This window comes from Pristiophorus japonicus, chromosome 12 (assembly GCF_044704955.1).
Source record: "Pristiophorus japonicus isolate sPriJap1 chromosome 12, sPriJap1.hap1, whole genome shotgun sequence".
NCBI lineage: Eukaryota > Metazoa > Chordata > Chondrichthyes > Pristiophoridae > Pristiophorus > Pristiophorus japonicus.
Window position 1 is genome coordinate 36,844,507 of NC_091988.1, and position 13,917 is coordinate 36,858,423.

The 13,917-nt window shown below is 41.6% G+C and overlaps 1 protein-coding gene across 2 annotated transcripts in view; it reads left to right on the top strand.

Annotated features, from left to right (window-relative positions):
* The window catches only part of LOC139277189 (transketolase-like), a 73,644-nt gene that overhangs the window by 21,210 nt on the left and 38,517 nt on the right, over positions 1–13,917 (top strand). For both annotated transcript variants that reach the window (XM_070895306.1, XM_070895307.1), the window contains exons 5-7: positions 4,527–4,718; positions 7,565–7,692; positions 12,377–12,570. In XM_070895306.1, the coding sequence (XP_070751407.1) occupies positions 4,527–4,718; positions 7,565–7,692; positions 12,377–12,570 (514 nt within the window). The remainder of the gene's footprint in view (positions 1–4,526; positions 4,719–7,564; positions 7,693–12,376; positions 12,571–13,917) is intronic.

Sequence of the window (13,917 nt, forward strand, 5' to 3'; positions counted from 1 at the left end):
CTTTGCAATTTTACTCCATTTAAATTATAATTTGCTTTTCTATTTTTTTTCTGTCAAAGATAACCTCACATTTTCCCATATTATACTCCATCTGCCAAATTTTTGCCCACTCACTTAGCCTGTATCTTTTGCAGATTTCTTGTGTCCTCCTCACAATTTGCTCTCCCACCCATCTTTGTATCATCAGCAAACTTGGCTACATTACACTCAGTCCCTTCATCCAAGTCATTAATATAGATTGTAAATAGTTGAGGACCCAGCACTGATCCCTGCGGCACCCCACCAGTTACCGTTTGCCAACTGGAAAATTACCTATCTATCCCGACTCTGTTAGTTTTCTGTTAGTTAGCCAATCCTCTATCCATGCTAATATATTACCCCCAACCCCGTGAACTTTTATCTTGTGCCGCAACCTTTTATGTGGTACCTTATTGAATGCCTTCTGGAAATCCAAATACACCACATCCACTGATTCCTTCTTATCCACCCTGCTCGTAACATCCTCAAAGAACTCCAGCAAATTTGTCAAATATGATTTTCCTTTCATAAAACCATGTTGATTCTGCTTGATTGAATCATGCTTTTTCAAATGTCCTGCTACTGCTTCCTTTAAAATGGACTCCAGCATTTTCCCAACGACAGATAATGGGCTATCTGGTCCATAGCTTCCTGCTTTCTGTCTGCCTCCTTTTTTAAATTGGGGCGTTACATTTGCGGTTTCCTAATCTGCTGGGACCTCCCCAGAATCCAGGGAATTTGGGTAGATTACAACCAATGCATCCACGATCTCTGCAGCCACTTTTTTTAAGACCTGAGGATGCAAGCCATCAGGTCCAAGGGACTTGTCTGCCTTTAGTCATAGAAACATAGAAAATAGGTGCAGGAGTAGGTCATTCGGCCATTCGAGCCTGCACCACCATTCGATAAGATCATGGCTGATCATTCCCTCAGTACCCCTTTCCTGCTTTCCATACCCCTTGATCCCTTTAGCCGTAAGGGCCATATCTAACTCCCTCTTGAATATATCCAATGAACTGGCATCAACAACTCTCTGAGTGAAGAAGTTTCTCCTCATCTCAGTCCGAAATGGCCTACCCCTTATCCTGAGACTGTGTCCCCTGGTTCTGGACTTCCCCAACATCGGGAACAATCTACCCACATCTAACCTGTCCTGTCCCGTAAGAATCTTGTATGTTTCTATGAGATCCCCTCTCATCCTTCTAAACTCCAATGTATAAAGACCCAGTTGATCCAGTCTCTCCTCATATGTCAGTCCGGCCATCCCGGGAATCAGTCTGGTGAACCTTTGCTGCACTCCCTCAATAGCAAGAATGTCCTTCCTCAGATTAGGAGACCAAAATTGAACACAATATTCCAGGTGAGGCCTCACCAAGGCCCTGTACAACTGCAATAAGACCTCCCTGCTCCTATACTCAAATCCCCTAGCTATGAAGGCCAACATACCATTTGCCTTCTTCACCGCCTGCTGCACCTGTATGCCAACTTTCAATGACTGATGAACCATGACACCCAGGTCTCGTTGCACCTCCCCTTTTCCTAATCTGCCGCCATTCAGATAATATTCTGTCTTCGTGTTTTTGCCCCCAAAGTGGATAAACTCACATTTATCCATTTATACTGCATCTGCCGTGCATTTGCCCACTCACCTAACCTGTCTAAGTCACCCTGCAGCCTCTTAGCGTCCCCCTCTCAGCTCACACTGCCACCCAGTTTAGTGTAATCTGCAAACTTGGAGATATTACACTCAATTCCTTCATCCAAATCATTGATGTATGTTGTAAAGAGCTGGGGTCCCAGCACTGAGACCTGCGGCACTCCACTAGTCACTGCCTGCCATTCTGAAAAGGACCCGTTTATTCCTACTCTTTGCTTCCTGTCTGCCAACCAGTTCTCTATCCACGTCAGTATATTACCCCCAATACCATGTGCTTTGTATACCAATCTCTTATGTGGGACCTTGTCAAAGGCCTTTTGAAAGTCCAAATACGCCACATCCACTGGTTCTCACTTGTCCAGTCTACTCGTTACATCCTCAAAAAATTCCAGAAGATTTGTCCAGCATGATTTCCCCTTCATAAATCCATGCTGACTTGGATCCTGTTACTGCTTTCCAAATGCGCTGCTATTCATCCTTAATAATTGATTCCAACATTTTCCCCACTACTGATGTCAGGCTAACCAGTCTATAATTACCGGCTTTCTCTCTCCCTCCCTTTTTAAAACGTGTTACATTAGCTACCCTCCAGTCCATAGAAACTGATCCCGAGTCGATAGACTGTTGGAAAATGATCACCAATGCATCCACTCTTTCTAGGGCCACTTCCTTAAGTACTCTGGGATGCAGACTATTAGACCCCGGGGATTTATCAGCCTTCAATCCCATCAATTTCCCGAACACAATTTTCCACCTAATAAGGATATCCTTCAGTTCCTCCTTCTCACTAGACCCTCGGTCCCCTAGTACTTTTGGAAGGTTATTTGTGTATTCCTTCGTGAAGACAGAACCAAAATATTTGTTCAATTGGTCTGCTATTTCTTTGTTCCCCATTATAAATTCACCTGAATCTGACTGCAAGGGACCTACATTTGTCTTCAATTTTTACCATTATTTTACCAAGTACTACTTTTATAGTGATAATATTAAGTTCCTCCCTCCCTAATAGCCCCTTGATTATCCACTATTGGAGTGTTTTTAGTGTCTTCTACCGTGAAGACCAATACAAAATATTTGCTCAAAGTCTCTGCCATTTCCCTGTTCCCCATTATTAATTCCCCAGTCTCATCCTCTAGGGGAACAACATTTACTTTAGCCACTCTTTTCCTTTTTATATACCTGTTCTCTTACTATCTGTTTTTATATTTCATGCTAGTTTGCTTTCATAATCTATCTTCCCTCTCTTTATTTTTTTTAGTCGTTCTTTGCTGACTTTTAAAAGTTTCCCAATCCTCTGGTCTCCCACTAGTCTTGGCCACTTTGTATGCCCTTGTTTTCAATTTGATTCCTTCTCTTATTTCCTTAGTTAGCCACGGATGGCTATCCCTTCTCTTACAGTCTTTCCTTCCCATTGGAATATATTTTTGTTGAGTTGTGAAATACCACCTTAAGGGCCCAAGTTTCCACACGCGCCTAGAACGGCGCAGTCCCAACCTGGACGCCCGTTTTTCGCGCCACAAAGTGCGCCTAAAAAAATCCTCCGTATTCTCCACCTCCCTGCAGGTCCTCTGGCCCTCGGCGCAGCGCAGCACGAGCTGTGGGGGGGGCAGAGCCAGGTCCCTGCGCCGAAAACAGTGCCGGGACCTCTGCACATGCGCGCTACAGTGGGCGCGCAAGTGCAGTAGCTCCAGGCGCCCGAAGCACGCAGCCCCTAGCCCTGGCCGAATGGCCTCATTGGGCTGCGTGAATAAGGCTCCTCCCATGGCCAGCTCCTGCTCCCCCCCCCCCCCCCCCGACCAGACCCGACCCAACGCCACCTACCTGTAAATCTGGTGCTGGGGACGGGCCCTGCCCAAAGTCTCGGGCCGGCCCGTTCAGCCTTCGGTCCCGAAAGGCCTGCCTGAAGCACTTTCACACAGGTAGGAAGATGGTTTATTTAATCTTTTCTTTGCTTATAAATTTTTATTCAGGTTGGATTTATTTGTATAATATTTGTAGAAGTATAAATAAGGATTTATTATAGAATTTAATGACTTCCCTTCCCCCCCCTCCCCCCTCACCTCGTTCTGGACGCCTAATTTGTAACCTGCGCCTGATTTTTTTAATGTGTAGAACAGGTTTTTTCAGTTCTACAAAAATCTTCACTTGCTCCATTCTAAGTTAGTTTGGAGTACGTTTTCACTGTGGAAACTTTGAAATCAGGCGTCAGTGGCCAGACACGCCCCCTTTTGAAGAAAAAATTCTGTTCCAAAGTGGAACTGTTCTACCTGACTAGAACTGCAGGAAAAAAAATGTGGAGAATTGCGATTTCTAAGATAGTCCGTTCTCCACCAGTTGCTCCTAAAAATCAGGCGCAAATCATGTGGAAACTTGGGCCCTAAATATCTGCCACTGCTCATCAACCGTCCCACACTTCAATCTATTTTCCCAGTCCACTTTAGCCAACTCTGCCTTCATACCTTTGTAGTCTCCTTTGTTTAAGCTTAGGACACTGGTTTGAGATCCAACTTTCTCACCCTCCAACTGAATTTGAAATTCAACCATGCTATGGTCACGCATTTCTAGAGGATCCTTTACTAGGGGATCGTTTATTAAATGTTAATGTTTCAGAGTAAATGTTTCAGATCAAATAATTTTATATTCCATTTATTGGTGAATGGGCAAAAAGCCAAAAGTAAGCTTGAATTCACATTTATTTAACAACTTATTTTACTACCTCTAGTGGCTCTTCACAAAATTATTTCACCAATTCTCAAAAGCTGAAAAAAATGTTGGAGTCGGACTTGGAGGTAAATAATTTGATAACTTCATGCGGAATTATTGATGTTTCTTTTTTCACTGTTCCTTCCAGTTACCGTGTATACTGCCTATTGGGAGATGGAGAATCGTCTGCAGGTTCAGTCTGGGAAGCAATGGCATTTGCTTCTTTCTACAAACTTAACAATTTATTGGCTATTTTGGACGTGAACCGCCTTGGTCAAAGTGAACCTGCTCCACTGCAGCACAAGGTTGAACTCTATCGCAAACGTTGCGATGCTTTTGGGTAAGTTTGCAACTTGGAAGTTGAAATACAGGGTGATGGCTGCTGGAGAAATGGACAGACATATGGTCTTTGACTTTTCAACTATTAATAATTGAATAGGAACCTAGATTAGAGGTTAGGGGAGGAAGGAACATCGTAAATAGAATTTTTTTTTTACAAAAACTAATGGATTCCAAAATTCAGAATCCAGAGCAGCGTTAAAAATGTTTTACATGGTTCTACCTTTATAGTTAATTTTCTCTTGAGGTTCAATGGCCAATAAAACAAATGAAATCACATGATATGGTAGAACTATTATATATTTGCCATGTTTATGGTTTCATCATTGTTTTGAATAAAGCATCTGGACTTAACAAGTTGAATTAAAAATGATGTTCAGTTTCATGGATTGTTTAACATGCTTTCAAATAATACCCTTGCTGTGCAGGGACCTGAGCTAGGTAGTTTTTTTTGATGTAATTTAGAATGTATATGATTCCATTAAAATACTGCATCTGATACATCATTGATGATGCTGCCCATTTATGAATCAGTGTTGTAGTCTTCAATGTGTTAACCTGAAGAGACCATTTGAAATTAAGTTATCTAATCAGATAGTTCGATTTTGGGTTCTGATTTTCAAATTTAAGCTGTCCAGTCATATAACTCAATTTTCTTCCCACATCAATCCCATGTACCTGAAGTTGATATTGTTGATTTCTTTGTCCATCATTTAATTTTTGGAACATTGATTATTTCAGGAACTTCTCAATGTCTAATTACGTCATAAAACCTCATGACTAATATCTGCCACAAAATAAAACAAACTTTGCTGTGGTAGCACTCTCGCCTCTGAGTCAGAAGGTAGTAGATTCAAGCCTCATCAGTTTATTTAGCACACAATCCAGGCTGACACTTAAGTGCAATAGTAAGGGAGTGCTGTACTGTTCGAGGTTCAATCTGCCCTCTCACTGGATGTAAAAGATCTTGCGGCACTATTTGACAAAGAGCGGGAGAGTTCTCCCTGAGTCCTAGCCAAGATTTTTCCCTCAACTAACACGATGATTTGGTCATTTATTTAATTGCTGTTTGTTGGACGTTGCTGTGCACAAATTGGGCTGCTGTGTTTCCTACTTTGCAACAGTGACTACACATCAAAATTGCTTCATTGGCTGTGATGCAATTCAGAACATCCTGAGGTTGTGAAAAGCGCTATATAAATGCACGTTCTTTTTTTATGGCATCTCATAAATGTAAGTTACTTAGTTCTCCGGGCTCCTTGCATCATCTAATTCCAAAGAAGTCTAAACGAGCTGAATGCAGTAACAACAAATCAAAGTGTTTTTCTTATTTACAGTATTCCCAGTTGTTGTTGTTTTATTCTTTATTACAACAACAACTTGCATTTATATAGCACCAGTAACATAGATAAACATCCCAAAGTGCTTCAAACATGCAACATTATTTTTTTTAAATGCCAAGACGGAAGAGGAAATGTTTGAATAGGTGACCAAAAGCCTGATCAAAGAGGTGGCTTTTAAGGGAGAGGACTTAAAAGAGGATAGGGAGGTGGAGAGGCAGAGGAATTTAGGGAGGGAATTTCAGAGCATGGGACCTAGATGGCTGAAGGCAATTTTGGGGCGAAGTGTGTGGGAGTTGGGAGGCCCGTCAGGAGAGCAATGGAATAGAGTTTGGAGGTGACCAAGGCATGGATGAGGGTTCTAGCAGCCAATGGGCCATGGTAGTGGCAGAGGTGGGCTATGTTATGAAGGTGGAAGTAGCTGGTATTTGTGACAGCAGATATGAGGTAAAAGCTTCACTCAGAGTCAGATAGGATGCTGAGGTTGTGAACACTCTGGTTCAACCTGAGATTGGCCGGTGAAGGATGGGGGAAGGAGAATCGGGTAGAATCAGTAGCGAGAGTACAGACTTTATGGAGGAGGCTGAAAATTATAAGTTCATTTTTGTATTTATATTCTTTATAACAATTAAAATCCTTTGAAAGATTATAGTAAGTTACAATTGCTTTAACCACCCAAATAACATTTTCACAAATTATTTTACTTCGTCAGTTTTTTCAGAACTGTTGCCTCTACTGCAAATACTGTTAAAAAAAAAATTAAAAAAAAATCTTGTGCCTTGTGTTCCAAATATACTACATAAAATTAAACTAACAAAATTACTTTGGCCCCGAACTTCGTGGACTAGCCGCCCACTGCCGCCGAGTTTTCTGGGCGGTCTCCCCTTGGTGCCAGTTTCGTGGAGGCCTCCCTCCGGTGGGGCGGGAAGACTGCTGGGAACTGCCCGCTGACGTCCACTAGCGCGTAACGCGTGCAAGTGTCCTCCTGCCCGCCGAGCTACCAGTTTACTCCGGGCGGGAGTCGGTGGCAGCAGGGGGAAGGACCGCTGCATGGAGGCAGGTCTAACCTCTGCGGTAAGTATGAAGACCGACAAAAAAAGGTTAGTAAACTTCTTTTCTTTATTTTTTTTAGTGTTTTCTTTTGTGTAAATTTTTTTTTTAATGTGTTCTCCACCCCCCCACTCCCCTGGGCGCGATTCAATCCTCGGCGATACTTTGCCAAGGATTGTATTTGCCACCGAGATTGGGAGCTCCAGCCCGCTGCCGCCCAGAATCATGATCGAAGTCATTTTTTTGCTGCCAGACGGTCATTTCAGGACTTTTTAATGAAACTCCTGCCCAAAGTACCTTCCGGTCTCTCAGTGGTCCTTTGGGCGGCACTTTGGCAGAACTTAGCTACCACCAGATTCGGGCCCTATATGTTTGTCTCTTTGCGATTTTGGTGCACAAATTGGTGTTTGTGTTGAGTATTGTGGTTAAATGATGAATTCTAAACTCTTCTGTACAGCTGGAATACTGAGATGGTGGATGGACACAGTGTTGAAGAACTCTGCAAAGCTTTTTGGCAGGGCAACATGGTCCCTGACAAACCAACTGTTATTATTGCTAAGACCTTGAAAGGAAAAGGCATTGAAGGTATCTTAACTACATGTCCCTTTATATTGAACTGTGTTTTTACTTGGGTTTTTGTTTTGGAGCGGTTAGTGGATAGACTGATGGAACGCAGAGAAATCGCTTTCTGTATTTTTGAGCACAGTGGTCAAGACTGTTAATAGAAAACATGCCAAGGGAGCAGCCCAGTGACACTGCTGGAGCACTAACTCACAGCGCCAGGGGCTTAGATTCAAATTCCACTGTACTGAGGTCAAAATTTCATGCAATGGTTTAAAAAACAGTGCTCAGTTGAGGCTAATAAAATTCCACAGGGATGGGAAATTCAGAAATGGTGTCTCCATTGAGCTACAGATGTATGCCTCCTGGCAATGTGAAAAGAATCCTCAGCGGCAGTAGCTTCAAGCCCAGGGAAGAACCGTCAGAAAGATGTTAATATATTGGGAGGACTGTGGACTGAAGGGTTCATGACCGCTGCCTGGGAAGTGAGCACTTAGGAAGTGGCTTGCATTATCTGGTGCTAATGGTTATAAATAAACTGAACAGAGAGCGTGGAATCCTTTCCTATTCATGTAATTACTGGCACTATGCAAGAAGGGACACAGGTGTGATCAGAAACACCTTAGATTTTTTGGAATTCTACCATTCTCTAAAATATCACAGCCATCATATCTGTATGGCAAATTAATTTCAATCTAGATAAGTGTGAAGTGGTGCATTTTGGTAGGAGGAATAAGGAGGCTATATATATTACATAGGATATACAGCACAGAAACAGGCCATTCAGCCCAACCACTCAATGCCGGCGTTTATGCTCCACTTGAGCCTCTTCACGTCTTCATCTAAATCTATCAGCATAACCCTCTATTCCTTTCTTCCTCATATGCTTGTCTTGCCTCCCCTTAAATGCATCTATACTATTCGCTTCAACTATTCCCTGTGGAAGTGAATTCCACATTCTCACCACTCTTTGGGTAAAGAAGTTTCTTCTGAATTCCCTGTTTCTTGATAACTATCTTATATTGATGGCCTCTAGTTATGCTCTTCCCCACAAGTGGAAACATTCTTTCTGTCTCCACTCTATCAAAATCTTTCATAATTTTAAAGACCTCTTTTGGATCACCCCTCAGCCTTCCTTTTTCAAGAGAAAAGAAGGCTATTCATCCTTTCCTGATATGTATACCCTCGGATTTCTGGAGTCATCCTTGTAAATCTTCTCTGCACCCTCTCCAGTGCTTCTCTATCCTTTTTATAATATGGCGACCAGAACTTTATGCAGTACTCCTTAAGTGTGGTCTATCCAAGGTTCAATACAGGTTTAGCATACCTTCCCTACTTTTCAATTTTATACCTCTAGAAATAAACATTAGTGCTTGGTTTGCCTTTTTTTTACAGCCTTGCTAACCTGTGTCACAACTTTTACTGATTTGTGCATTTGTACTCCGATCCCTTTGTTCTTCTACCCCATCTAGAATTGCACCCTCTAAGTAATAATTAGCTCACTATTCTTCCTACCATTTATCTCTGTTGAATTTCATTTGCCAATTATCTGCAAGTTTATTAATGTCCTCCTGCAATTTGTTGTAGTCCTCCTCAGTATTGACTATCCCCTCCCCAGTTTGGTGTCATCCGCAAATTTAGAAATTGTGTTTTTGACTCCAAAGTCTAAATTGTTAATACAAATTGTGAATAGGAATGGTCCCAGCACTGATCCTTGTGGAACACCACTTCTGCCATTGTGAATAGCTACTTTTTACCTCTACTCTATGCTTTCTGTCTAGCTATCCATTCTGCTACTTGTCTCTTCACTTCGCGTTCTCTGACCTTGTTCATCAGTCTATTATGGGTACCTTATCGAAGGCCTTTTGAAAATCTAGATAAATTACATCTACTGCATTACCATTGTCTACTCTCTCTGTTATCTCTTCAAAAAATTCAATGCGGTTGGTCAAACAAGACTTTCCCTTTTGAAATCCATGCTGACTGTTCATTACTATATATTTGGTTTCTAATTGCTCTTCTATTTTCTCCTTTAGTAGGGATTTCATTATTTTTATTACCACTGATGTTAAGCTAACTGGTCTATAATTCCCTGGATATGTTCTATCCCCCTTAAATATAGGTATAGTTAGCTATCCACCAGTCCTCTGGCACTACACCTTTTTCCTAATGAATTATTAAATATGTGTAGTAATGCCTCTGCTGTCTCTTCCCTAGTTTCTTTTAAAATGCGTGGACGCAATTCATCCGGACCAGGGGTTTTATCTTCTTTGAGTTTAATTAGTTTATTTAATGTATCCTCTCTTTTTTTATTTTAAATGTACTTATCTCATTACTAATCTCATCATCCAATGTCACGTCCACCTGTCTATCTCCCTGGTAAATACTGAAGTAAAATAATTATTTAATATTTCTGCCATCTCTCTATCGTTACCTGTGGTATTATCCTGTCTATCTCTTTATGGCCCTATTCCCATCTCAACCTTCCTTATTTTATTGATGTGCCTGTAAAATATTTTACTATTTTGTTTCATGTTCCTTGATAATTTAATTTCATAGTTCCTCTTTGCCTTCCTAATTGTTTTTTTGACCTCTCCTAATCTTTTTGTATTCTCCCTTATCATGGACTCCCCTGCTGTCTATGTACTTAATGTATGCCTCTTTTCTTATCCTCAATTGTTCCCTTATGGCTTTATTCATCCATGGCGTCTTATTAATGTTTAGTTGTTCTTTCCTTTTAGCGGAATATATTATTCCTGCACTCTGTTGAACACCATTTTAAATGTTTCCCATTGCTTTCTACATCGTTTTTTGCCAATATTGTTGCCCATTTTATTTTCCCAAGTTCTATTCTCAGCCCCTCAAAATCAGCTTTTCTCCAATCTATTACCCTGGTTTTATCATACTTAGGTCCTTCTCAATTATCATCTTAAAACGTATTATATTATGGTCACTATTGCCTAGATGTTCCCCAACCTTTACATCTCTTATCTGTTATATCTTCTATTATATACTCCTTAATAGTCTAATGGGGTAAAGGAGCAAAGGGATTTCGGGGTACAGATTGGTTAGGCCACATTTACGGTACTGTGCACAGTTTTGTTCTCTATGTTAGAAAAAGATATAGAGGCATTGGCGAAGATGAAAAAAAAGATTTAGAAGGATGATACCAAAACTGATAGGTTATAACTGTCTGGAGAGACTGAACAAGCTGGGGGTCTTTTCTCTGGGGCGACCCAATAGAAGTCTTTAAAGTTACGATGGGGTTTGATAGGGTAGACGTAGAGAAGATGTTTCCACGTGGGGGAGTCTGAAACTAGGGGTCATAAATATAAGATAGTCACTAATCAATTCAATAAGGTATTCAGGAGAAACGTCTTTACCCAGAGAGTGGTTAGAACATAACTTGCTACCCATGGAGTAGTTGAGACAACTAGCATAGATGCATTTAAGGGGAAGCTAAATAAGTATTCGAGGGAGGAAGGAACAGAAGGAAACGCTGATACCGTTAGATGAAGTAGAGTGGAAGAAGGATCATCTGGAGCAAAAACAGCAGCATCGGCCAGTTGGGCCAAATGGCCTGTTTCTATGCTGTAATATCTATGGACAGCATATTGTCAGTTATGACCTTAGAGGCAGTCTGAAATGATCCTGAAATATAAAAGTTAAGAGCCAGTTATGGTCTGGACAGCCACTAGCAATGCCCTGCATGTAATTAGTTTTGGCTGAAGGTTTAGTAGGAGCATATGGCATTACTCTATGTCATGATGTCTATTATAAATTGCAGCCGCCACAGCAACTGCTGCTTTTCTGATTAATAAGATCCATGTACTTATGCCTGTAGATTCTGGTGTGGGGATATCCATGGATGGGTGCAGCGCAGCTTTGGTGCAGCCTGACTGGCCTGGTATCCCTCCATCCATCTTCCTTTTCCTCCTGGAAGTCCAGATTATAGGGGGATTCCCATGGAGAAAACCCATTGTGGTTCTATTTAGCAATAGCCACAAAGGCTCCTGAAATTCACACAAGGAAAAAGACCAAGAAAAACAGCGTAGAAATGGTTGAAAATTGTTCACTGGATTTTCCTTATTGCTTAGCTGTTTAAATGAAACTGTGTATACATTTCAGTCCCGAACAATCCTGTGTGCCAGTTTCGTATGGGCGGTAAATGACTCTAACATCAAAAAATCGCATGACTCATGATGATGTAATTGCAACGTAATTAAATATGACAAAGCTTTTGCCTGTTTCAGGCTGGAACTTCCTGCCCCCTACTTAACTTGGTAACGTAAATGTGTGATACGCAAAATGGATGAATTTCAAAGTTACCCACATGACTGGTAATGTGACATTATTCCTGAAAATCAGGTGTTACTGATTAGAAAATATATCAAATGTTTGTGGTGTGTAATGTGTGGCTCCTGAATGCTGTGTGTGGTATGTAATGCATATCCCTTAATGCTGCGTGTGTGTGGTGTGTAATGCGTGGCTCTTTAATGCTGTGTGTGTGGTGTGTAATGCATGGCCCCTGAACGCTGTGTAAGTTGTGTGGCTTCTGAACGCTGTGTGTGTGGTTTGAGGGTCAGGGATGGAGATTCTCAATATTGTATCACAGCATTTCTACCAAAATTGCTCACTTCCTTTGGGTTTTCAGCCCCTAAATCTTTTAGACTTTTTTGATGTACTTCAAAGTTTCAAATATTTTCAGGTGTTGAGGATAAAGAAAATTGGCATGGCAAGCCCATTCCAAGCGAGAACGTGGAAGAAATTCTTAACACACTCCAAGTTGGGATGCTTAAGTGCAAGAAACTTAGCCCAGGGCAGCCAGTGGAGGATGCACCAGTTGTGAACATTGAAGAGATCAAACTTGCTGCACCACCCAAATATAAGCATGCTGAGAAGGTAAACAATCATACTAACATCACTGACCTCCCAAATGCTGCCTTAGATGGCCAAGGACCCCGGTTGAATAGACAAAGGGTCTGGGAGGGGGTAGTGATAAGATTGGCCATTTATGGGGTGAGGGGTGGGAGGTAGAGATGGAACCCGGACCATATGGGTTTCATCCCAAATAAAAAGTGGCCATAGTTCTGGTCATGGCGAAGCCATCCTTCTCTCCTGGTCCTGGGAGTGCTTTAGGGCCATGTCGGTGCGAGTTCCTGGGCTCGCCAGCCCATCATACTCTCCCCACACAATGTGAAACTCATGCTAGCTGAGAGCTGGCCTGAGTTATGCTGCGGGCCTCGTGAAGAACCCGAGCCAACCCTAGAGAGAGGTAATCAATCCCAGAGTGAATCAGTTACCTTTTTAAAAACATGTTGGTTTACTCCTTTGGGAGTAAAAGAACATTTCCTTCTGTTATTTCTTCAACACTTCATGGGCTTTAAGGTCCCCCTTTTGACCAAAGGTAGCAAAGAGTCTTCTTCACTACAATTTAGGGGGCAGAGTAGGGAGGGACCCTGACTTTATTTAAATGCTTTTGGTGGTGGAAGCAGATTCAATAATAATAACTATCAAAAAGGAATTGGATAAATAATTAAAAAGGAAAACATTGCTGGGCTATGAGGAAAGAACAGGGGAGAGAGACTAATTGGATAGCTCTTTCAAAAGAGCATAATGGGCAGAATGCTGTATCATTCTATGATTCTTAACAAATCACATTTTTTATGTTATTGAACCTTCTGGTGCTTAGTATTCAAATGGTTCATGTCTATTTTATAACCCTAATTTCTACAGTGATAGAACCAGAAAAAGTCAAAAAAGTTGGGCAGATTTTGCTGAAAATTTTGCACAAATTGGACAGCAGCTTGTAGTGGGGTAGAGATATCCTATGAATTGTGAATCACCACAAATTGCTGGCCGATTTGCATTGTTCCACTGTTGGCTTTGCAAAAAATGGCATCTCGCGCTTAACTTCCTTGTGACTTTCATGAAGTTGCTGCAGTTGAACATTAATTTCCCATTAAAGTCTGAAGTGATTATCTGCACCAACATTTTTGTGTCCTTCTGCTCATGCGCACGATGGACCTGCCCCTTTTTGCCGGTCGCACATGCACAGTACGATATGAGGAAGCTTGAAGTGGGGCCGAACCACGTTACCGAGCCTGGAGCTGCTGCTTGAACCCGAGCCTTCTACTGGTGCTTTTGGGTTATCTTTTGAATATCAATGACTTTACTAAAGGAGCTCCAAGGACTTTTGCCTAGAATATCGCTGTGATTATCTACACAAACATTTTCGCGGCCTCTGAG